Genomic DNA, 25,347 nt, shown 5'->3' with positions numbered 1-25,347 from the left:
GAGCTCCTCTCTCCTTTGGGTGCAGGAACAGCCCACTGTGGGTAGGTTGTACAGAAAGATCTTTCCTATGGGTGACTAGAATGTTCTTCTTCCTATTTTTGTTCAGGAACAACAAGCTGCACCTGTGGAGGTGGCTGCTCCAGAAGAGAGGGTTGTGGCCTTGTATGACTTTGAGGCCCGCTACTCCCGAGAAGTCACCATGAAGAAAGATGATGTCTTAACACTGCTCAGTTCCATCAGCAAGGTGACTTTCCTTTCTACTTTTCTCCCCATCGACAAGGTGGCTCTTGCAGTTGACTCTCCCAACCCTGCCAGATATGGGTATATTTTAACCTGTCAGTATTTTTCTATTGCTCTCTCTCTCTTAAATAACCATAATTTATTGAGTAATATCATCCCTCCAGCTATTGCTTAGGATCCTATACATATCTTTTGAGATTACAAAATACCAATTTCACACTTAACAAAGTGAGGACTCAAGGAGCTTAAGTAACTAGCCCAAAGACTTATAAGCCATGAGTGGCAATTCTATAATATGTTTACAGGATTAAAACTTGTCTCTTTGTCTCTGCTTGTTCCTATTCTGTGCAAGTGTTCCTAGTAATAGAAAAAATTGACTGAGCTTAAGAGGAGCCTGGTCAAGGAGAGGTTTTTTGTTAACTTGATTTTTCTTTAGCCTTCATGACTGTGAGAATAGTAACAAAATATTGTCCAGTATTTAAAATATATTTATCATAGGAGCTCACGTAAACATCAAGGTTCTAATGCACAGCACAGGGAACTATATTCAATATCCTGTGGTAAAACATAATGGAAAAAATATTTTTAAAAAGAAGGTGTATATGTGTATAACTGAGTCACTTTGCTGTACAGCAGAGATTGTCACAGCATTGTAAATCAACTACATTTCAATAAAAAAGTAAGAGTTCAAGTAACATTTTAAATATTTTAATACTTCATTAATCTTCATAAATTGAAAAGAAAAAAAAGAGAGCTCAGGATTTTTCACTCTGAGGATAAGTAATTTTGGGGGGAAGCAAGATTGTCATTATCAAATAAGCTGTGTTCCAGTCCTCTTTTCTTTTTGCTCAGTCTTCCCTATTTCACTACATTATTCTCTGAGGATATTAACTCCAGAGTGGTTAGTATAGCAACATTCCTAAAAGACTGTGACAGTCAGGGCGATACTTAAGTATGAAGCATTCTTATAGGTGAATTTCAGGCAAAGCACAATTTTTAGGGGCTCTAGGAGAAGGGTGGGGAAAAGTTCTTATACAATACTCTCATACATAGATGCTCCACCCAGAAGAAGTCTGGTTTAATTCTGTCCCTATAGGTTTTTTAAATGAATTTTTAGTAGACAAAATACCCTATCATGAAGAGAATGACCATTGGGTTTTGAAAACTTCCTCAAAGTTAAGGATCTAACATCAAATATCAGATTCCTTGATTTCAGAGAAATTCCTGCAACTCCTGATTTATCTTCTTTGTAATACATAAAATTTATAAGCAGTTGTTTATTTCTTCTCATCATCAGTTTGTCCCTTTGCCTAGAGACTCAGTTATGAGGCTTAAAACTTCTAAATGTGGCTTTTAAGGAAGGAGTGGGGATTTGCTTTTCCTTTAGGACTGGTGGAAAGTAGAAACTGATGATCACCAGGGCTTTGTGCCAGCTGTCTACGTGAGGAAACTAGCCCGTGATGAGTTTCCTATGCTCCCACAACGGAAGCGAGAAGAACCAGGCAACATCATCCAGCGCCAGGAACAGATTGAGAACCAGTAAGTTCTGGAGGCTGGAGAACTGGACAGTGTTTGGCCAAACATCTCCGACTGGTCAAAGATACAACTCTTGATTCTATTATTTGTTAGATTAAAGATGCTTTTCAAATTCACAGATTTTAAGAGCTAAAAGTAAACAGCGTAATTCAAACCCTTTATTTTTTAAATGAGGAAAGGAAACTCCAGCACCATTATGTAAATTGCCCAAGGTCACACAATATTAGGGTCACATATTCTGACTCCCTGCCTGGCACTCTGTCACTCTTTCAAGCTTGTCCAAAAGTCTTCTGACTCCTACGAGCACTTTGTTTGTGTATATTACTATACAAGGCTATTTCCTATCCAGTTGTCAATAGGAATGTGAACTTTTCACTTCTATAGAAAGATGAAGAGGTATTGTCAGTCACACCAATGGGACACTGACATTTTGATTGTTTTTAAATAGAAAGCGTGTGTCTCTCTGCTCTCAATGCCATTTTTCTTCCATTTTTATTTCCTCCTCTTTATTGTTCTTCTTTTGATTTTTCTTCCCTTTCCTTTTTGTCCCTTTTGTTCTCTCCCTTTCTTACCAGTACTCTTCCGTGTTTTCTGTCTCTTTTTCCCCACATTTTCCATTCTCTTTATTTCTCCACTTAGGTACCATTCCCTCCTGCATCGGGCAGACGAGCGCAGACGTCGTCTGTTGCAACGTTACAATGAGTTTTTGCTGGCCTATGAGGCAGGAGACATGCTGGACTGGATCCGAGAGAAAAAGGCAGAAAACACCGGGGTGGAATTAGATGATGTTTGGGAGTTACAGAAAAAGTTTGATGAGTTCCAAATGGTAAGAAAGAGCTGTCTCCTCTAGATAGCTTTCTGAGGATTTTCATCATTTCCTTTTACCTCATATCTCCTCCTAAGTAATCCCTTAATTTCATATTTGCTAAATATCCTCCCCAAAGCTAGAGAGTTCCATATTTAAAATATTTCTCTAGGTATTACAAGTGGAAAGAAAATGCAGAGGAAACTAGTTACCTTGATTTTGTAGCCTGCAGTCCCTGTCACTCCTGCATCCTATTGGAAGTACTGGTCTTCCTGAATCTTTACAACTTGTCCTGTACTGGCCTGTGATACTGATGCTCAGGTTGAGATTGGGTGTTGTAAGACTCTTGTAAGGTCTAATTATCAGGTAGAGGTTTGGATGGAAAGGTGGGAAGAACAATCTGACTTGACAGCCAGACAATTTTTAATTTTCTGCCTACCTAAAATCTTCTCAATCTCTTTTATTCTCTCAGATTTGTTCTATTATGTTAACTAGCAATTAGTATAGACTTCTCCCTTCTTTCCTTTCTCTTCTATATGATACTTTCCTTACACATGGAATTCAGAGCTGTACAAAGCTATATATATATATATATATATATATATATATATATATAAGGAAGGTAATGGCCGTATGGAGCTAGTTATGGGAAAGGTCAAAGGAAATAGTCTTTCTCTATATATAGAGAGAGATAAGTAAGAGAAAGGGAAGGGTAAACAGGGTACAATTAATAAAAGAAAACTAAGAATAAGACTTACATGAGAAAACTCATTGAAAGGCCATTGTATCGAGAAATGAACAATATTGTCACTATAGACATAGTGATGAGTTCCCTAGGGCTGTTTCTTACAACATACCTTAATGTAAGCAAATCATAACCCAGACAATGAAATTTTTCAGAAAGTGGAGAAATCTGTATTGGTAGCAAAAACTATTACCTGGCTCAGGCATAGACCCCTCTGATAGTATAATTTAATCAGGGAGAGATTTTTAATAGATTTAAGGAAAGAGATCTCTATATTTCATATAAATAACATTTTTAATAGCCACTGAGTATCAGGGAATTTAAAGGTCCTCCTCTTTGTGGCAGGTTGGAGGAGGGCAGTTTGTTGTTTATTACAAGTATGGTTAGCAATATGTTTTAATCCATAGTCAAGTCAGGGCAAAGGTGAGCAGGCAAGAGTGAAAGATTTTTGAGGAGGGAATTTAAACTGCTTTGGTACATTTTCCCACTTAGGATTTAAAGACAAATGAACCTCGACTGAGGGATATCAACAAGGTGGCTGATGATCTTCAATTTGAAGAGCTTCTGACACCAGAGGGAGCTCAAATACAGCAGGTAACTGTGACTCCTTCTTCCTTCTCACTACCAGGCTGAGTTTGGGGAGCTTTCATCTCACTTAAAAATATTTAACTTCATATTCTGCAGATTAGCTAGAACATGAGGAAGGTAATTGCAGTAGAGAGCTAGCTATAGGAAAGGTCAAAGGAAATAGTCCAGATAGTCTAGCTGTGTATCCATCTTGTTGTTTAGCTGCTAAGTCATATGCCTTTTAATCGATTCAAAAATCCTTAAATTGCCACACCTCCCCCACCCCATCACCATGAGAAATTCAGTGCTCAAATACTTGAATACAAAGACGATGCAGGTAAAGGAGCTATGATAGTGGGAAGTGATTAATCCAGAAAGTGTACTGGATGAGATAGGCTCTGATAATACCTAATAAAAGAAGAATATAGGTAGTAGAGATGGAAGAGAAGACATTTGAGACCTTATTCAAATTTGGACCTGTGGTTCCATAAAATATGTCCGGAACTAATGGAATGTCTAGTCCAGTTATCTGAGTTATCATAAACCAGTGAGGAGAAGCCCTGCCTTCTTTTATGGTAACTGATGTGGGGTAAGAGTGAGAAAGAATGTGCAAAGGAACAATTTTCTTACTCTTCACAGAAAATAGGGTTCTAAGAGACTGCCTGGTTTAATCATTTCAGGACACAAAAAAATACTAGAGGTCATAGAAAAAGGCAATGTCTTCTGGCTACCAAGGCAAGAAGTCAAACTTACACTTCAGAGGTTGTAATGTAGTCTCTGGGGCAGCCAATATCAATTGATGTTCTAAGGTTGTTGGTTCCCACCTGGAACATCAATTTGGGAAGGAATGTGATCCCTTTTTTAACTGCATTGGCATAGCTGAGGCCCAAGCTCAAACTATCCAAGAAAGAAAGAAACCTGTGCAATTTCTAAAGGAGATAGCATGAAAATAATCAGGATTTAAGCCTCATCTAATCTTCAGACACCACTAAGCTGAGTTAGATCCCTAGCTAAAGTCTGTGTCTGCCTGTTTCAGGAGTTGAATGCCCGATGGAGGTCCTTGCAGAGGTTGGCAGAGGAACAGCGCCAGCTGCTAGGCAGTGCCCATGCTGTCCAGATGTTTCACAGGTGAGAATTTTAACCTTGAAAAGCAGTGCTGCTCTAAAACTAACTTGAGAACCACTGATTCTAATTGCTATAGTAGAACCATAGCTACTAGCTTAACCCTTCTTCCTGGATAAAATAGGAAATCAGATGCTTCAGTAGTAGGTAGATATCTCATTGGGCATGTAGGCTACTCCAGACAACCAACTTCAATTTTCTCATACCTAGGCTTGGGCCCTGGTACATAATTAGCAGTTTATATGTGTTTTCATGATAGTGAATGAAAACTGAAGTTGAAACAAGAGGTTTAAGTAATAACACATCTGAACTAGAAGTAGAGAGTAGAGGGAAACAAACATCACATTGACTCTAAGTGATGACTCAACAATGTTTTTTTTTTTTTTTTTTAATGTCTGATTGCCAAATCTCTATACTAAGAAACAGAATGCACAACTAAGTAAACAAACTGACAACCAAACACCTTTGCTGTGTAAAAATGCATTTTTGAATATTCAGAGAAGGGGAAACTGAGAGGCAGACAAGTCTTGTTATTTAAAATGGTGTAAGGTTGCCTTGAGAACCCCATGAACAGTATGAAAAGGCAAAATGATAGGATACTAAAAGAGAAACGCCCCAGGTCAGTAAGTGCCCAATATGCTACTGGAGATCAGTAGAGAAATAACTCCAGAAAGAATGAAGGGATGGAGCCAAAGCAAAAACAATACCCAGATGTGGATGTGACTGGTGATAGAAGCAAGGTCTGATGCTGTAAAGAGTAATAATGCATAGGAACCTGGAATGTTTGGTCCATGAATCAAGGCAAATTGAAAGTGGTCAAACAGGAGATGGCAAGAGAGAACGATAACATTCTAGGAATCAGCGAACTAAAATGGACTGGAATGGGTGAATTTAACTCAGATGACCATTATATATACTACTGTGGAAGGAATCCCTTAGAAGAAATGGAGTAGCCATCATGGTCAACAAAAGAGTCCAAAAGGCAGTATTTGGATGCAATCTCAAAAATGACAGAATGATCTCTGTTCATTTCCAAGGCAAACCATTCAATATCACGATAATCTAAGACTATGCCCCAACCAGTAATGCTGAAGAAGCTGACGTTGAATGATTCTATGAAGACCTACAAGACTTTTTAGAACTAACACCCAAAAAAGACGTCTTTTTCATTATAGGGGATTGGAATGCAAAGTAGGAAGTCAAGAAACACCTGGAGTAACAGGCAAATTTGGCCTTGGAGTACAGGATGAAGCAGGGTAAAGGATAATAGAGTTTTGCCAAGAGAATGCACTGGTAATAGCAAACACCCTCTTCCAACAACACAAGAGAAGACACTACACATGGACATCACCAGATGGTCAAAATTGAAATCAGGTTGATTATATTCTTTGCAGCCAAAGATGGAGAAGCTCTATACAGTCAGCAAAAAGCAGACCAGGAGCTGAGTGTGGCTCAGATCATGAACTCCTTATTTCCAAAGTCAGACTGAAATTGAAGAAAGTAGGGAAAACCACTAGACCATTCATGCATGACCTAAATCAAATCCCTTATGATTATACAGTGGAAGTGAGAAATAGATTTAAGGGACGAGATCTGATAGAGAGAGTGCCTGATGAACTATGGACAGTGGTTTGGGACATTGTACAGGAGACAGGGATGAACCCATCCCCATGGAAAAGAAATTCAAAGAAGCAAAATGGCTGTCTGAGGAGGCCTTACAAATAGCTATGAAAAGAAGAGAAGCAAAAAGCAAAGGAGAAAAGGAAAGATATAGAATCTGAATGCAGAGTTCCAAAGAATAGCAAGAAGAGATAAGAAAGGCTTCCTCAGCGATCAATGCAAAGAAATAGAGGAAAACAACAGAGTGGGAAAGACTAGAGATTTCAAGAAAATTAGAGATACCAAAGGCACATTTCATACAAAGATGGGCTCAATAAAGGACAGAAATGATATGGACCTAACAGAAGCAGAAGATATTAAGGAGAGATGGCAGGAATACACTGAAGAACTGTACAAAAAAGATCTTCATGGCCAAGATAATCACGATGGTGTGATCACTGACTAGAGCCAGACATCCTGGAATGTGAAATCAAGTGGGCCTTAGAAAGCATCACTACGAACAAAACTAGTGGAGGTGATGGAATTCCAGTTGAGCTATTTCAAATCCTGAAAGATGATGCTGTGAAAGTGCTGCAGTCAATATGCCAGCAAATTTGGGAAGTGCAGCAGTGGCCACAGGACTGGAAAACATTAGTTTTCCTTCCAATCCCAAAGAAAGGCAATGCCAAAGAATGCTCAAACTACTGAACAACTGCACTCATCTCACATGCTAGTAAAGTAATGCTCAAAATTCTCCAAGCCAGGCTTCAGCAATATGTGAACCGTGAACTTCCTGATGTTCAAGCTGGTTTTAGAAAAGGCAGAGGAACCAGAGATCAAATGGCAACATCCACTGGATCATGGAAAAAGCAAGAGAGTTCCAGAAAAGCATCTATTTCTGCTTTATTGACTATGCCAAAGCCTTTGACTGTGTGGATCCCAAGAAACTGTGTAAAAATCTGAAAGAGATGGGAATGCCAGACCACCTGACCTGCCTCTTGAGAAACCTGTATGTAAGTCAGAAAGCAACAGTTAGAACTGGACATAGAACAACAGACTAGTTTCAAATAGGGCAAGGAGTACGTCAAGGCTGTATATTGTCACCTACTTATTTAACTTATATGCAGAGTACATCAGGAGAAATGCTGGGCTGGAAGAAGCACAAGCTGGAACCAAGATTGCTGGGAGAAATATCAATAACCTCAGATATGCAGATGACACCACCCTTATGGCAGAAAGTGAAGAGGAACTAAAAAGCCTTTTGATGAAAGTGAAAGAGGAGAGTGAAAAAGTTGGCTTAAAGCTCAACATTCAGAAAACTAACATCATGGCATCTGGTCCCATCACTTCATGGGAAATAGATGGGGAAACAGTGTCAGATTTTATTTTTGGGGGCTCCAAAATCACTGCAGATGGTGATTGCAGCCATGAAATTAAGACACTTACTCCTTGAAAGGAAAATTATGACCAAACTAGATAGCATATTCAAAAGCAAAGACATTACTTTGTCAACAAAGGTCCGTCTAGTCAAGGCTATGGATTTTCAAGTGGTCTTGTATGGATGTGAGAGTTGGACTGTGAAGAAAGCTGAGTGCTGAAGAATTGATGCTTTTGAACTGTGGTGTTGGAGAAGGCTCTTGAGAGTCCCTTGGACTGCAAGTAGGTCAACCAGTCCATTCTAAAGGAGATCAGTCCTGGGTGTTCTTTGGAAGGAATGATGCTAAAGCTGAAACTCCAGTATTTTGGCCACTTCATGCAAAGAATTGACTCATTGGAAAAGACCCTGATGCTGGGAGGGATTGGGGGAAGGAGAAGAAGGGGACGACAGAGGATGAGATGGCTGTATGGCATCACCGACTCAATGGACGTGAGTTTGAGTAAACTCTGGGAGTTGGTGATGGACAGGGAGGCCTGGCGTGCTGCAGTTCATGGGATCACAAAGAGTCGGACATAACTGAGCGAGTGAACTGAAGGTTTTCCATGTTATTCCACAGTTAAGCATGTGCCTTTGCTATCAGGGCATTTGATTCAAATTTAGGGTCTGCCTAAATGTATGGCTAGGGTACAATCCTGAGAAAATACCTAACCTTATTTTTTTTTTTTTGCTACTTAGCCTCTAAGCTTTAGTTTTCTCATATGTAAATGGGACTGGTAATAATAATTAGGCCTCAAGTCATTGTTGTAAAGATTAAATGAGCCTAAGTTCTAACACTTAGTTCTAACACATCCTTAAAAAAAGGATGATGATGGTGGTACTGATGACTACTACTGGTACATGAGCCCAGCTAGTCTGCCTCCAGTTTGTGTTATTATTCTTAAACTTTTTACCCTTATGCACCAGAGAAGCAGATGACACAAAGGAGCAGATTGAGAAGAAGTGCCAGGCCCTCGATACTGCTGACCCTGGCTCAGACTTGTTCAGTGTGCAGGCCCTTCAACGACAGCATGAAAACTTTGAAAGAGATCTCGTACCTCTGGGGGAAAAGGTGAGATGTGCCTTCAAGCTTTTCCAGCACATTCCTCTTCACATCTACCCATATTAATGCCCTCTCCTTTGCTTTTATTATCCAGTCTCTTACTTTAGTTCTCTTTATCCTACTCCATTCTTGTTCTTTAACCCTGTCCCGAAAGCTAGTCTACCAAAAGGGCATGCCCAGGGCAATTTATGTGGAGGGAAATGGTTTTAATTTTTTTTTTAAGTGAAATACAATTGATTTACAAGGTTGTGTTAATTACTGCTGTAGAGCAAAGTGATTCAGTTTTATAAATATGTATAAATATATATATATATATATACATTTATATCCTTTTATCTTCTTTTCTATTAAGGTTTATCATAGGATATTGAATATAGTTCTCTGTGATATACAGTAGGACTTTGCTGTTTATCCATTCTGTATATAAAAGCTTACACCTGATAACCCCACCTCCCTCTCTATTCCTCCCGCAATCCCCTCCTCCTTGGCAACCACAGGTCTGTTCTTTATGTCTATGACTCTGTTTCCATGTTATAGATGGGTTCATCTGCATCATATTTCAGATTCCACGTGTAAATGATATCATATGGTATTTGTCTTTCTCTTTCTGACATACTTCACTTAGTATGATAATCTCTAGTTGCTCCAAATGGCATTATTTCATTCCTTTTTATGGCTGAGTAATAGTCCATTATATGCGTATTATATCTTCTTTATCCATTTATCTGTCAATGAACATTTAGGTTGTTTTGTGTCTTGGCTATTGTAAAGAGTGCTGCTGTGAATATTGGGGTGTGTGTATCTTTTTGAATTCTAATTTTGTCTGAATATATGCCTGGGAGAGGGATTGCTGGATCATATGGCAATTCTATTTTTAGTTTTCTGAGGAATCTCCATACTGTTTTCTACAGTGGCTGCACCAAATAGCATTGAGGGAAAATATATTGTAAATGTTTGTGAGTTTGTGAGTTCCAAGTGACCAGAACTCTTCGTGAGTTCCAAGTGACTAGAATGTATAGCAGTTAGTTGGAGATCAGTAGTCTAAGATAAATAGGAGATGATCATACCTGGTATGACCAGGCTTATGCCTGAGTGTGATGCAGAGCTTCCTTAGAAGGGATTGAAGAAGCTTAATCCTACTCTGGCCAAAAAATGAACTCTAAAGCTTGCCAAATACACTCTGGAATAACTCAGGGGGAGCATAGAACTTGCGTTACCATAAAAACCAAAAAGAAGCACAGAAAATGTCTACATTAAAAAGATCTTCATATTAATTGACACTTGCCACCAACCAAGTCACTTAACCACCCTGCCCTATAGCCTTGTTTATTTGTTTATACAAAGGTTTATTTTTAAATGTATGATAGATTCTAAGACAATACTTCATTCTTCCTATAGGTGGCAACAGATGGTATGTCAGAGAATACAAATGTTTAAATAGGAATGGAATTAATGATCATCATTGCCTCAGGCACAAGGAACAGATTCCTTTTTGTAAGATTTCTTAATTCCACCTGTGGCCAGGGGACCCTTTCCCTGCAGCCTTTCCTGTTAGCTCCTCAAATTCCTTCTGCTCCTCCTGTTTCTGCTTGAATGCCTTATCTTCCTCTTTTATCTTCTTGACTTGCTCTTTGGGCTGCTTCAGGGGCTTCTTCTTGCCACCTTCACAGCCCAACATGATACCTGAGGCCTCTTCCCTGGACTTTACTACCAGAAGCAGCCTTCTAGTCATAAAAAGAAGCATGGTCATGTCAAGAGTGATTACTTTGGGGAATTATCATATGCATCAAAAGGGTTTCCACTATCATATAAAAAGTAGCAAGACCTCATTGATGTCTATTTGAGGAAGGAGCACCCTGAGGCTTGAAACTCTTTTGCTAGGATTCAGGTGTGACACCAAGCTGACTGTCAGAGCTCTTGACTCCCTAGGTGGAGGTATTGAGGGACACAGCAGATCGACTCAGTGAATCCCACCCAGATGCCACTGATGACCTGCAGAGCCAGCAGTTGAAGCTGAAGGAGGCCTGGGATGACTTGCAGGGGCTTACAAAGGATCGTAAGGAGAACCTACAGGAGGCCTTAAAATTCTACCAGTTCCTCAGCCAGGCCAGGTAAGGTTCCAGAGGCAGACTTCCACCAGGTGGAATTGGCAGGGTCCATGCCTGGCCCATAAATGGAGCTTCTAGGAGCTGTCTGGGTACAGGTGTTCTTCATTACCTGGTTTGGAGGGTACCTCTTGGTCCAGATTGTACCTTTGGTAAGGAACAAAATTCTCAGGTTCAATATTTCAAGCCATGAAATATTGAATTTTGGAAGAATATGAGGTTATCTAGGCCAATTAAGTATGCTTCTATGGAGTCTATACTATATAGAGAGTGCTATATGAGGAATTATAGAATATTAGGAGTTCCCAGAGGCACTAGTGGTAAAGAATGTGCCTGCCAATGCAGGAGACAAAGGAGATATGGATTTGATCCCTGGGTCAGGAAGATCCCCTGAAGGAGAAAATGGTAACCCACTCCAGTATTCTTGCTGGGAAAATCCCATGGACAGAGGAGCCTGGAGGGCTGCAGTCCATGGGGTCACACAGAGTCGGACATGACTGAGTACACACATGCATAGAATATGGGGAGATAGTCTATTGGAAAAGCAAAGAAGAATACATATAACCATGGTAGAACATAGAACAGCCCCAAACACACATCCCAACAAATAGATGGAACTATATAAACAAAGGCATGAGAACAGGAAGGTATAGAATGCCCATGATGCAGAAACAGCTAGAGCCTGAGTTTTGTATGTTACAGGGGTGAGGAGAAATAGCAAGAGATAAATTCAGAAATGCTAAGCTCAAATCCTTTTTTAAATTAATTTTTTATTGGAGTTTAATTGTTTTTGATTGTTGGAGAAGTTTCACTGTTTTGGTAAACAGTTTAGACATGATCATGTTTTAGCAAATACACACTTTATCTGTGGAAAAATTTGCACACTCTGCCCCATCATATCAGCCTACATTTAGAATTGAGGGTTCAGGAAGTAACAGCTTGCAATGTAATATTTTTGAAGATAAAAGGGGGCGACTTTGGCAAATGATTGCAAGTGTTCTTGCCAATGCCCTCCCCAATTCAGCATCTCTGGAAAGTTATAGTGTTTCACATAGTATAAATAAATAGCATCCATACTCACTCCTCCAAAGCATATATATGCCCATATATCTCTGTTTATATAGCTTCTGCCTATACTTCAGATTCCATGTTAAATGCTGACTCTTTCCCTTTATGAAATATTCTTCAACATTGCAGAAGTAATATTAGCACTCTCAGAGCAACTCTAACACCTTATTTTATCTCTTCAGGACAGTCTTTCTTTTTAGGGTTTTTGAAAAAAAAAATACTAGTCTCTATGTTTTGCTTGCTTTTTGTTTTCTTCTCTCAGTATAAAGTGTGAACTCCTAGAAGGCACAAATACATCTTTTTCACAATAAAACTTAGTTGTTTAAATAAGTGAATAAATGAGTTTGCAAAAGAAGAGGACTTTCTGCCCTACAGCTACAGATTCCTATTTAATAAACAAGAGTAAGGGCACTCTTCATGAGATGCTGAATTTGACCATCATATATAATTTTTTAACTCAATGACATTTACCTTCTGGGACAGATGGACTTTATCCCTCCTTTTCTAATTTATTGACTTCTAAAAGAGTGGCAAATGACCCTGGTTTAATCAGCAGCAGAGAGTAAGTATGTTGTGTATGTGTGTGTGTGTGTGTGTGTGTGTGTGTTGTGTGTGTATGTTGGGCAGAAGCATGTACTGGATTCGATTTGGAATAAGAGTAAGAAGAAACACATGCCTCACCTGAGATTCTATGCTAAGACAAATCTTTAAACCCAAAAATCCACTTTAAAGGAGTAGGACATGTTAAAAGTAATGGAATATGTACCAGTCCAGGATTCCAGTGTCTGGGTTCTACTCCATCTGTCTGTTTCCAGTTTTAGCACATAGGCAAATCACTTACATTCTCTAGGCCAACTTCCTCATCTCCAAAGTAGAAGGAAAATAATTCCCAGAATTCTACTCAAAATTATTGCAAGAATCAAAAGAGATAGTGTGTGAAGAAAATTTCAAATGCAACAGAATGCTATTATTAAGTTATACAGTGAAAACAACAAAGCTAAGATCTGTGAAGGCTATAAACCAGAAAGAAAATATAGATCTGGAAACGTTTTCTAGGGGAGAAAAAGTCCAAGGACAGACAATTTTATAGCAAGTTGCAAGGTTTCCTTGATTCAATTTCAGTATGCCATTTCTCTAGGGACTTACAGAATTGGATTAGTGGCATTGGTGGCATGGTTTCATCCCAGGAACTGGCTGAAGATTTAACTGGCACAGAGATCATGATAGAGCGGCATCAGGTATGGTGACAAAAGCCTTAGCCTCTGATCACATAACCTCGCAAACTTCCTGCATTTTGCAACTTTTGTGAGATGTCACTGGACTCACCAGTCTCTGATCCCTTTTTACCACAGGAGCATCGTGCTGACATGGAGGCCCAGGCTCCCGCCTTCCAGGCCTTTGAAGATTTTGGTACAGATCTTACAATCAGTGGGCACCGGGCCAGCCCCGAAATTGAAGAAAAGCTTCAAGCTGTTAGACTAGAGAGAGATGAGTTGGAGAGTGCTTGGGAACAACGCAAAAAGATGCTAGATCAGTGTCTGGAGTTGCAGGTACTGCAAATTCCCAATCGTTAAACAGGCTTAGCTGAGTCTGTTCCTTCTACGCAGTTTCACAGAGTTAATACAGGTGCTTATTTCACTGGAATTCCATTCCAAAATCATAAAGGTATCTCTTGATTATCTGACATTGCATTTTCTGCTTTGCATTTTCTGATCATTGTAGTGTTCTTTGCTCCTTATTCTTGTTAATGAAAAGCTAAACAAAATGGAGGTCAGTCCTAGGGCATGGGGCCCTGAAATTAAGTGGTTATAATTTATTGATATTTAAACTTACTTATTGATTGAAAGTTTTACTGATTGATTTTTATTGATTTTATTGTGTTCCTAGAAACACAAATCAGAGAAGGCAATGGCACCCCACTCCAGTACTCTTGCCTGGAAAATCCCATGGGTGGAGGAGCCTGGTAGGCTGCAGTCCACGGGGTCGCTAGGAGTCGGACACGACTGAGCAACTTCACTTTCACTTTTCACTTTCATGCATTGGAGAAGGAAATAGCAACCCACTCCAGTGTTCTTGCCTGGAGAACCCCAGGGACAGGGGAGCCTGGTGGGCTCCGTCTCTGGGGTCACACAGAGTCGGACACAACTGAAGTGACTTAGCAGCAGCAGCAGGAACACAAATATTAGTAAGATAGTGTCTATTTTCTAAAAGTAGTGAAATTAGACTTGTAGAAAGATCATTGGAAAAGACCCTGATGCTGGGAGGGGTTGGGGGCAGGAGGAGAAGGGGATGACAGAGGATGAGATGGCTGGATGGCATCACTGACTCGATGGACGTGAGTCTGAGTGAACTCCGGGAGTTGGTGATGGACAGGGAGGCGTGGAGTGCTGTGATTCATGGAGTCGCAAAGAGTCGGACATGACTAAGCAACTGAACTGAACTGAACTGAACTGAGGCAAATCATTCTAATATATAAAATAATTACTGATAAAATGTGTGAATGTTTTGAGATTATAGCAGAGGGAGTGATTAATGCTCCTGAGGGAAGTGAGTGAAAATGTCACATGCTGTTCTGAAAAGCAGTCTTTGCCAGAGTCTTAAAGAAATAACCAGCCAGTTTTCACCAAGTGTGTGTGTGTGCGTGTGTGCGTGTGTGTGTGCATGCTCAGTAGCTCAGAGTGTCCAACTCTTTTGTGACCCCATGGACTGTAGCCCATGGGCTCCTCTGTCCATGGAATTTTCCAGGCAAGCATACTGGAGCAGGTTGCCATTTCCTACTCCAGGGGATCTTCTTGACCAAGGGATCAAACCCACATCTTTTGCATCTCCTGCATTGGCAGGTGGATACTTTACTACTGTGCCACATGGAAGCCCATTTACCATGTCTAGGATATGGAAAATAGTACTGCAAGAATGGAGGAAAGCTTATATGAAAACATAAAACATGTTTTCAGGGAAGAGTAAAAGGTCCAAGATAGCCAAGGTTTATTGTGTGAATGTTTCTTGAAAGAATATTGACATCCTTTCAGATCAGGTCAGATCAGATCAGTCGCTCAGTCATGTCTGACTCTTTGCAACCCCATGAACCGCAGCACGCCAGGCCTCCCTGTCCATCACCAACTCCCGGAGTTCACTCAGACTCATGTCCATCGAGTCAGTGATGCCATCCAGCCATCTCATCCTCTGTCGTCCCCTTCTCCTCTTGCCCCTAATCCCTCCCAGCATCAGAGTCTTTTCCAAGAGTCAACTCTTCTCATGAGGTAGCCAAAGTACTGGAGTTTCAGCTTTAGCATCCTTTACAGGGTCCCTATTATCAGTATCATGGGAGAGGTGGGAGATCATTTCCTCTGTCTGCCTGGAATGAACATACCATATACATTTAATTTTAACCCCCATAGTTGTTCCGAGGGAACTGTGATCAGGCTGAGAGCTGGATGGTGGCACGTGAGAATGATCTAAGGTCGGATGATAAGGGGTCCTTAGACACTCTGGAGGCCTTGATGAAGAAACGTGACGATTTGGACAAAGTGATTACTGACCAGGTAATAACAGCTAATACAAGAATTCCAATAATAACTATTAGTAATAATGACAGAAATCCTGAACATGTATGTGGTTTTATGATTTGCATGTATTTTAATTCCCATTTGCTTTTTACATAAACTCTGAGGTAGGCGGGCAACATAGTGGCTTAGTCTTAGCCAAGGTGCAAAAGCTATTTTATATGCTATCCAACATCCCATTCAATGCAGGAATCACTTTCTACAATGACCAAGAGAAGTGTCTGTTCTATAGGGAAATCGGCACCACACATGTAGTCCACCTCAGTATCACTATTGATGTTTCTCTTCTTGTTGAGTTAAAAGCCACCTCCCTTTAAGGCATTTACCTTTTGGCTTTGGTTTTGTTGCCCTTCATGAAGCCACAAAGGATATATCTCTCCTTTTCTAGGAGGAAGTCAGATTGCACCAAGAGCCTAATTTCTGGGTCTCTGGGCTTTTTCTCTTTCCTTTATCTAGGATAATAGAATCACTGAACTAGATCTTTTTGCTGAACGACTCATATCTGAAGACCACTATGCCAAGGAAGAGATTGCTGCTCGGAACCAACGGATACTAGACAGGTCAGTATTGAGCAGTTGTTTTGTGAGCTATAGGAAGATATAGGAGCTTTCCTTGCGGCTCAGCTGGTAAAAAAAAATCTGCCTACAATGCAGGAGATCTGGGTTAGATCCCCTGGAGAAGATACCCTGAAGAAGAGATAGGCTACCCACTCCAGTATTCTGGCCTGGAGAATTCCATGGACTGTATAGTCCATGGGGTTGCAAAGAGTCAGATACAACTGAGTGACATGCACTCACTTACTCACTCAGGAAGATATAGAAAAGTGACTACTTTACTAGAATTGAGGATGGAGATAATACTTTGAGTTCTCATTTCTGTGCTGTGCTCTTCTAAGCTGCTTCAGTTATGTCTGACTCTTTGCAACCCTGTGGCCTATAGCCCACCAGGCTCCTCTGTTCATGGGATTCTCCAGGCAAGAACACTGGAGTGGGTTGCCGTGCCTTCCTTTAGGGAATCTTCCTGACCCAGGGATCTAACTCACATCTCTTACATCTCCTGCATTGGTAGGCAGGTTCTTTACCACTAGTGCCACTTGGGAAACCCATATATGACATATAAGTGTTCAAATAATGAGAATGAGAAGATAAAGTGCAGATAAGCAAAGAGGGAGATTCATGGATATGGCATCAAGGCTTGGTGGAAAGATAGAGGGCAGAGAATAACTAGTTCCGACTTTCAGATGGAGGATTCTCAAAGAACAGCTGACTGCTGAGCGGATGAAACTTGGAGACTATGCTGACCTAAAACAATTCTACCATGACTTCAAGGACCAAGAAGAATGGATCAGTGAGATGCTGCCCATAGCCTGTGATGAATCCTATAAAGATCCCACCAATATTCAGGTAAGTTCAAAGTAAGAATCTTGGAAAACTTCAACATACTCAGACTGATGAACGAATGGTCACCTTCTAACGTGGAAAACTTCCTTACTGTTCAGACTGTCGTCCCTGCCTTCAGGGATTTCTGAGTCTAACGTGGAGGGAGTTCTTCCCAAGAATTGGATGGTATGGTGAGGGAGGTGGGAGGGGGGTTCAGGATGGGGAACACGTGTACACCCGTGGTGGATGCATGTTGATATATGGCAAAACCAATACAATATTGTAAAGTAAAAAAAAATAATAATAAGAAGAAAAAAAGAATGAATTAAGAATCCTTAATTTTTCCTTTTAAACAGAATTTATCTCATCTTATTTTCTAAATTAGATGGTAATTTAGATTCTGCTTTCCCTTCAGAGAAAATATCTGAAGCACAAGGCCTTTGAAGATGAGGTCAATAGCCGAGCTGAGCAGGTGGAAGGAGTCATTATTTTAGGGAACACTCTGGTTGAGCGGAGGGCATGCGATGGTAATGAAGAGTCTGTGAAGGTGGGTTCTGCTTACAATGGGCTTTGGGCTATCATAGGAAGAGAAATCTTTCATACCCTTTTGGTGTTTCCATGTGTAGGAATATGGAATATATTCTGTTAATGGTCTTCCCTTTGTTTTTTTCACAAAAAAGGAGGAAAATATGTTGTTTTGGGATTCCCTGATAGCTCAGTTGGTAAAGACTCCATCTGCAATGCACGAGACCCCAGTTCAATTTCTGGGTTGGAATGATCTTCTGGAGAAGGGATAGGCTACCCACTCCAGTATTCTAGAGCTTCCCTTTTGGCTCAGCTGGTAAAGAATCCGCCTGCAATGAGGGACACCTGGGTTGGATCCCTGGATGGGGACGATCCCCTGGAGAGGGGATAGGCTACCCACTCCAGTATTCTGGCCTGGAGAATTCCATGAACTGTATAGTCCTTGGCATCACAAAGAGTCGGACACGACTGAGAGACTTGCACTTTCAGACCTTATCACTCCCATCATACTCAGCATCTTGACCTCCAAGACAGCTTTAGACTTAATTCCTATGTGTTATCATGCTTGCTTATATTTTATGTCCCTACCACCAAGAGTTTTGGCATTTAGGCAATCAGTTTCTGTAATCAGTCCAGAACTCTTTCTTCAAAATTTCTGTAAACACCTACTGTTGCTTTCCCAGATTTAAACCAGCATAAACAATTATGATTTAAAATATATGACCTTCAATTACTGGAAGATTTTGGCTAGACTCAAACTCCAGAGCCTCCCTACATTATCCTTTCAATTTGTCACAGGACCCTAAATACCATAATGACCCCTCAATTCCAGAGAGGGGGCTGTGATCAAGTAGGGCTTCCCTGGTGGATCAGACAATAAAGAATCTGCCAGCAATGCAGGAGACCTGGATTTGAACCCTGGGGTTGGGAAGATCCCCTGGAGGAGGGCATGGGAATCCACTCCAGTATTGTTGCCTGGGAAATCCTATGGACAGAGGAGGCTGGTGGGCTGCAGTTCATGGGATCTGCAAAGAGTCAGACGTGACTGAATGACTAACACGCACAGGATCAAGTAGAAGAGTTGGAGAAAAACTGGAAGTACTTGTTTGCGGTAACAATTGACAAAGGACAGAAGCTCAATGAAGCTAGTCGCCAGCAGAGGTTCAACACAGGCATCCGGGACTTTGACTTCTGGCTCTCAGAGGTATTTATACCTGGAAATGGTGTGGGCATGGGAGTTTAATACATGAGCAATTTCCTTGACTTTTCTTGGGAAAAGTTTGGGGACATGGTTGTGAATCTCGTTCTCCTTAAAGACAGTTTTCATCTGGCAGCTGTATTGCTTACCTTTCCATTTCCAGGCAGAGACACTGCTGACCATGAAGGATCAGGCCAGGGATCTGGCTTCAGCAGGAAACTTGCTCAAGAAACATCAGCTACTGGAAACAGAGATGTTGGCTAGACAGGTAAGTAGTATTAGAATTACACTCTTCTGGCCAGAACAGAAATGTTGGTGACTTTTCACTTTCCTGTCTCAGGAGTCCATTTGAGAGCACAGCTTTGCAAAGCTTAGCTTAGTATTCTCAACCAGCAGTCATTATAATCAGGTCAAATCCATAGACTTCAGAGCTGTTAACTTTATTATCATTAAATCATAGATTCTAAGATTCCAATAAAACGTGAAAGTAAAAATGTTAGTCACTCAATCATGTCTGACTCTTTAAGACCCCATGGACTGTAGCCTACCAGGCTCCTCTCTCCATGGAATTTTCCAGGCAAGAATACTGGAGTCAGATTCTAAGAAGTAGATCCTAAAAATGGTCTTGTTTACATTTTAACCATGCATATAAACTCACTCTCTTCCAAAGCTGATATATTTGATCTGGCATTTTAAAGAAAATAAAAGTTTATTTTTCAGAACTACTAAAAAAAATCAGATGGGAGCACGTGCAAGGCAGTTGAACTATATGTACATTGTGAAAGTTCTATGGAGCATTTCAGTTGTATCCTAATGTCAAGCAGAGAGGTGTCCTGTGAGCTATGATAAACATTCAGAGAGGTGTTAATTTCACATTGATGGATTTTGTATCATCAGCTTTATTTGGTAACACAGACACAGAAAGAACATGATGTCAAAGGTTTTCTTAGTTTCAGGACTTGATGATATTCTCTTGAACATCACTAGGGGGCAGACTTGGAATGCAAATAGACATAGAAGAGGCTGGCTGTGTTCTGAATGTGAGTAGCCTGAGAACGTTGCCAAAAGAGAATCTTGGACATTTCAGTTACTCAGCCTGTGTCATATTCAGCACTGTGAAAAGATAACCCTGTTTGGAGACACAGTGCTTGTTCACCAAGGTCTTATTTTCCATATGGAGAGAGGAAGAAAACACAAGGGAAAACATCAGAAGGCCAAATACACAGTTCCAACAAAGTAGCCATGCTATCTACAATGTCCGTAGTCTTGCCCTTATCCAAACTGAGTTAAAAGAGCATAAGGCCAAATTCATTATCTTCAAAAATGATCTATTTTCCACAGTCTTTGAATTTGAACTAGCAGTGTTTAAAGGTCTACTTAATACCTGCTGCTACTGCTACTGCTAAGTTGTTTCAGTCGTGTTCGACTCTGTGCGACCCCATAGACTGCAGCCCGCGAAGCTCCCCCATCCCTGGGATTCTCCAGGCATGAACACTGGAGTGGGTTGCCATTTCCTTCTCCAATGCATGAAAGTGGAAAGTGAAAGTGAAATCGCTCAGTCATGTCCGACTCTTCTCGACCCCATGGACTGCAGCCTACCAGGCTCCTCCATCCATGGGATTTTCCCGGCAACAGTACTAGAGTGGGGTGCCATTGCCTTCTCCCACTTAATACCTATACTACACTAATCATTGAGGACACTTGGGCTTTCTAGGATGCACTCCAGGACCTGAACACATTGGCTACAGATCTGATCTCCAGTGGAACTTTCAATACTGACCAGATTGTGGAGAAAAGGGATAATGTCAACGAGCGCTTCCTGAATGTCAAGGAATTGGCGGCTGAGCATCATGAGAAACTGAAAGAGTCATACGCCTTGTTCCAGTTCTTCCAGGACCTAGATGATGAAGAGTTCTGGATAGAGTATGTACTGACAGCTCACATTGCGTGGATAGTCCAGGAAAATAGATAATCCACCAAACATGTTCTTACTTGATGCTGAAATGAAATAAGTAAAATGAACGTTGGTTTTATTTTTATCAGTTTTTTTCACTATATGTACACAGAAGGAGACAGGCATGAAGGGAGTGAGGAGAAGTTCACATACATTCTGGGAAGAAAATTAAGGAGCTGTATATGTTTGTTTTTTAGACTTCCCATAGCTCAAACGATAAAGAATCTGCCTGAGATGCAGGAAACCAGGGTTTGATCCCTGGGCTGGGAAGATCTTCTGGAGAAGGAAATGGCAACCCACTCCAGTATTCTTGCCTGGAGAATTCCATGGACAGAGGAGCCTGGTGGGCTACAGTCCATGGGACTGCACAGATTCAGACACGACAGAGTGACTAACACACATATGTTTGTTTTTAGATAGTTCATATGTGTTAAGTCCTCTGTCCATGAGATTCTCCAGACAAGAATGCTGGAGTTTGCTATTTCCTTTTGCAGGGGATCTTCCTGACTCAGGGACCAAACCCATGTCTCTTATGTCTCCTGCATTGGCAGATGGATTCTTTACCACTATGGCCACCTGGAAAACCAGATAGTTCATAGAATGTGTAATGCCCATTCTGAATTAGATAACTGAGCATTTACAGCTTATTGGACTGCTTATTATCATGATTCTTTCTGTGTCTTGCGTTATCTAATATGCAACTGAACTCGACACTGGCAGAAAATGTTACATAGTACCTGTGCTTTGTGCTTAGTCATGACAGACTCTTTATGACCCTGTGGACTGTAGCCGTCCAGGCTCCTCTGCCCATGGGGATTCTCCAGGCAAGAATACTGGAGTGGGTTGCCATGCCCTCCCCAGGGGATCTTCCCAACCCAGGGATTGAAACCAGGTATCCCACATTGCAGGTGGATTCTTTACCATCTGAGCCACCAGGGAAGCCCAAGAATACTGGAGTGGATAGCCCATCCTTTCTCCAGGGGATCTTCCCAACCCAGGGATTGAACTGAGGTCTGTGCCATTGCAGGCAGATTCTTTACCGACTGAGCCACCAGAGAAGCCTACATAGCACTTGCTATGGTATTATCGCTGATTCTTCAGTTCATTTCAGTTCAGTCACTCAGTCGTGTCTAACTCTTTGTGACCCGTGGACCACAGCATGCCAAGCCTCCCTGTCCATCACCAACTCCTAGAATTTACTCAAGCTCATGTCCAGTGAGTCAGTGATGCCATTCGACTATCTCATGGTCTGGCGTCCCCTTCTCCTCCTGCTTTCAATCTTTCCCAGCATCAGGGTCTTTTCAAATGAGTCAGCTCTTCACATCAGATGGCCAAAGTATTGGAGTTTCAGCTTCAATATCAGTCCTTCCAATGAATATTCAGGACTGATTTCCTTTAGGATGGACTGATTGGATCATCTTGCAGTCCAAGGGACTCTTAAGAGTCTTCTCCAACACCACAATTCAGAAGCATCAATTTTTTGGCACTCAGCTTTCTTCACAGTCCAACTCTCACATCCATACATGACTACTGGAAAAACCATAGCCTTGACTAGATGGACCTTTGTTGGCAATGTCTCTGCTTTTTAATATGCTGTCTAGGTTGGTCATAACTTTCCTTCCAAGAAGTAAGCATCTTTTAATTTAATGGTTGCAGTCACTATCTGTAGTGATTTTGGACCCCTCAAAAATAAAGTCTGTCACTGATTCCCCATCTATTTGCCATGAAGTGAAGGGACCAGATGCCATGATCTTAGTTTTCTGAATGTTGAGCTTTAAGCCAACTTTTTAACTGTCCTCTTTCACTTTCATCAAGAGGGCTCTATAGTTCTTCTTCACTTTCTGCAATAAGGGATGTGTCATCTGCATATCTGAGGTTATTGATATTTCTCCCGGCAATCTTTATTCCAGCTTGTGCTTCATCCAGTCCAGTGTTTCTCATGATGTACTCTGCATATAAGTTAAATAAGCAGGGTGACAACATACAGCCTTGACATACTCCTTTTCCTATTTGGAACCAGTCTGTTGTTCCATGTCCAGTTCTAACTGTTGCTTCCTGACCTGCATACAGATTTCTCAAGAGGCAGGTCAGATAGTCTGGTATTCCCATCTCTTTCAGAGTTTTCCATAGTTTATTGTGATCCACACAGTCAAAGGCTTTGGGATAGTCAATAAGGCAGAAATATATATTTTTTCTGGAACTCTCTTGCTTTTTTAAAATTAAAAAAAAAATTTTTTTTTCTCTTGCTTTTTCCATGATCCAGCAGATGTTGGTAATTTGATCTCTGGTTCCTCTGCCTTTTCTAAAACCAGCTTGAACATCTGGAAGTTCACGGTTCACGTATTGTTGAAGCCTGGCTTGGAGAATTTTGAGCATTACTTTACTAGCGTGTGAGATGAGTGCAGTTCTGTGGTTGAGCATTCTTTGGCATTGTCTTTCTCTGGGATTGGAATGAAAACTGACCTTTTCCAGTCCTGTGGCCACTGCTGACTTTTCCAAATTTGCTGGCATATTGAGTGTAGCACTTTCACAGCATCATCTTTTAGGATTTGAAATAGTTCAACTGGAATTCCATCACCTCCACTAGCTTTGTTCATAGTGATGCTTTCTAAGGCCCACTTGACTTCACATTCCAGGATGTCTGGCTCTAGGTGAGTGATCACACCATTGTGGTTATTTGGGTCATGAAAATCTTTTTTGTACGGTTCTTCTGTGTATTCTTGTCATCTCTTCTTAACATCTTCTGCTTCTGTTAGGTTCATACTATTTCTGTCCTTTATTGAGCCCATCTTTGCATGAACGCGTCCCTTGGTATCTCTAATTTTCTTGAAGAATGCTCAACCACACAACTGCACTCATCTCATTTGTCTTATTTCTCCCTAGTTCATCATGTTCATTTTCTATAAAACTGCTGATTCTTGTTCATTATCAGTGAATCAGAGGAAAGGAATGCACATAGGGCACCAAGCAGGACATTTTTTAACCTTTTTGGAAATAGTAAGATATTGTAAAACAACTATATCCCAATAAAAGAAATAGTAAGATATTTTCTACCTAGTTTTTCACCACGCTTCAAGGTGACATTCAAACATTTTATACGCAGAACAAATCCAACTGCCATGACTGCTATAATGTCAGTTTTTATGTCTATTTTACCTGAATTAATTATTGATATGGGCTTCCCCTGAGGCTCAGTGATAGAAGAATCCAGCTGCCAATGCACGGAGTTGCAGGAGACCCCTGTTCAATTCCTGGGTCAGGAATATCCCCTAGAGAAGGAAACGGCAACCCACTCTGGTATTGTTGCCTGGAGAATCCCATGCACAGAGGAGCCTAGCAGGCTGCAGTTCACAGCGTCACAAAGAGTTGGACACGACTGAGCAGGAATGCATACCATATACATAATTATTGACATTAATAGAAGGTATATAAGCATATATGTTTGTATACATATATAGTGAGTATGTGTGTGTGTGTGTGTGTAATTTTCACATTTTTTGAAAGAGAAACAACAGTGAGTTCTTGAGAAAAGAGAAGAAGATACACATGTAGACAGGCAAAGAAATGAATGAGAAGGCTCTTCCAGTACGTTATTTTAATTTGTGTTGCTCTAAGTCCAATATTTTGCTGAAAGGCTCTGCCACTTATTAACTTTGTGATTACTGACACCAGAGTGTTCCAGAATTTACCGCCACCATACCCCCAGCCAAACACATATGCTTAGAAAACCATCTTTTTAGGATGTCCTCAGATGTCTAAAGTCTAAAAGTTTTCTTCTTTGGTCTCAGGGAGAAGTTGGTACGAGTGAGATCCCAGGACTATGGGAGGGATCTGCAGGGGGTTCAGAATTTGCTGAAGAAGCACAGACGCCTAGAAGGAGAGCTGCTGGCACATGAACCTGCCATCCAGGTAGGAATATGAAACCTGAAAAGACAGAGATAATACAATAGTAGCACTTCATGTTATGGATAAATATTAGGTTGGTGCAAAAGATTTATGGTTTCAGACCCTAAATTTTAAATCATTATAACTAGCCTCAAACACATGTTTATTAATCAAAATAGGAAACATTACAATCAACACATTTTTGCCAGTGAGAAATAAGTTTGTATATTCCTGTTGCATAAAAACCCATGCTTCAGAATTCAGTGAACTCTTGGAAGCATTTTCTGCCTCCTGCTGGTTGTGATACATTTTCCCTGCAAAGAGTTGTTAAGGTGCTTGAGGGAGCGGTAGGTAGTCAGTTGGTAAGAGGTCAGGTAGATATAGCAGATATAATTGGGCTACAAAGGCAAAATTTTTAGCCCATTTCATCCAACTTTTGAAGTGTTGGTTGTGTGACATGTGGTTGGGCATTGTTGAGGAGAAGAACTGGGCCCTTTCTGTTGACCAGTGACAGCTGCAGGCATTGCTGTTTTCAGTGCATCTCATTGATTTGTTGAGCATACTTCTCAGATGTAATGG

At 40.8% G+C, this 25,347-nt stretch overlaps 1 protein-coding gene across 1 annotated transcript in view; it reads left to right on the top strand.

The window, feature by feature from the left end:
- Nucleotides 1–25,347, top strand: part of SPTA1 (spectrin alpha, erythrocytic 1) — an 87,268-nt gene that overhangs the window by 44,072 nt on the left and 17,849 nt on the right. Inside the window, exons 20-36 of the mRNA XM_005901104.3 lie at nucleotides 107–244; nucleotides 1,628–1,779; nucleotides 2,416–2,602; nucleotides 3,819–3,920; nucleotides 4,930–5,021; nucleotides 8,956–9,100; nucleotides 11,021–11,202; nucleotides 13,403–13,502; nucleotides 13,617–13,814; nucleotides 15,663–15,806; nucleotides 16,284–16,387; nucleotides 17,068–17,230; nucleotides 17,622–17,753; nucleotides 18,798–18,935; nucleotides 19,093–19,197; nucleotides 20,644–20,852; nucleotides 24,672–24,792. Of these exons, the coding sequence (XP_005901166.2) occupies nucleotides 107–244; nucleotides 1,628–1,779; nucleotides 2,416–2,602; nucleotides 3,819–3,920; nucleotides 4,930–5,021; nucleotides 8,956–9,100; nucleotides 11,021–11,202; nucleotides 13,403–13,502; nucleotides 13,617–13,814; nucleotides 15,663–15,806; nucleotides 16,284–16,387; nucleotides 17,068–17,230; nucleotides 17,622–17,753; nucleotides 18,798–18,935; nucleotides 19,093–19,197; nucleotides 20,644–20,852; nucleotides 24,672–24,792 (2,412 nt within the window). The remainder of the gene's footprint in view (nucleotides 1–106; nucleotides 245–1,627; nucleotides 1,780–2,415; nucleotides 2,603–3,818; nucleotides 3,921–4,929; nucleotides 5,022–8,955; nucleotides 9,101–11,020; nucleotides 11,203–13,402; nucleotides 13,503–13,616; nucleotides 13,815–15,662; nucleotides 15,807–16,283; nucleotides 16,388–17,067; nucleotides 17,231–17,621; nucleotides 17,754–18,797; nucleotides 18,936–19,092; nucleotides 19,198–20,643; nucleotides 20,853–24,671; nucleotides 24,793–25,347) is intronic.

Source organism: Bos mutus, chromosome 3 (assembly GCF_027580195.1).
Source record: "Bos mutus isolate GX-2022 chromosome 3, NWIPB_WYAK_1.1, whole genome shotgun sequence".
Taxonomy (NCBI): Eukaryota; Metazoa; Chordata; class Mammalia; order Artiodactyla; family Bovidae; genus Bos; species Bos mutus.
The sequence above is the reverse complement of the archived record's forward strand: the minus strand, read 5'-3'. Positions and strand labels throughout refer to the sequence as shown.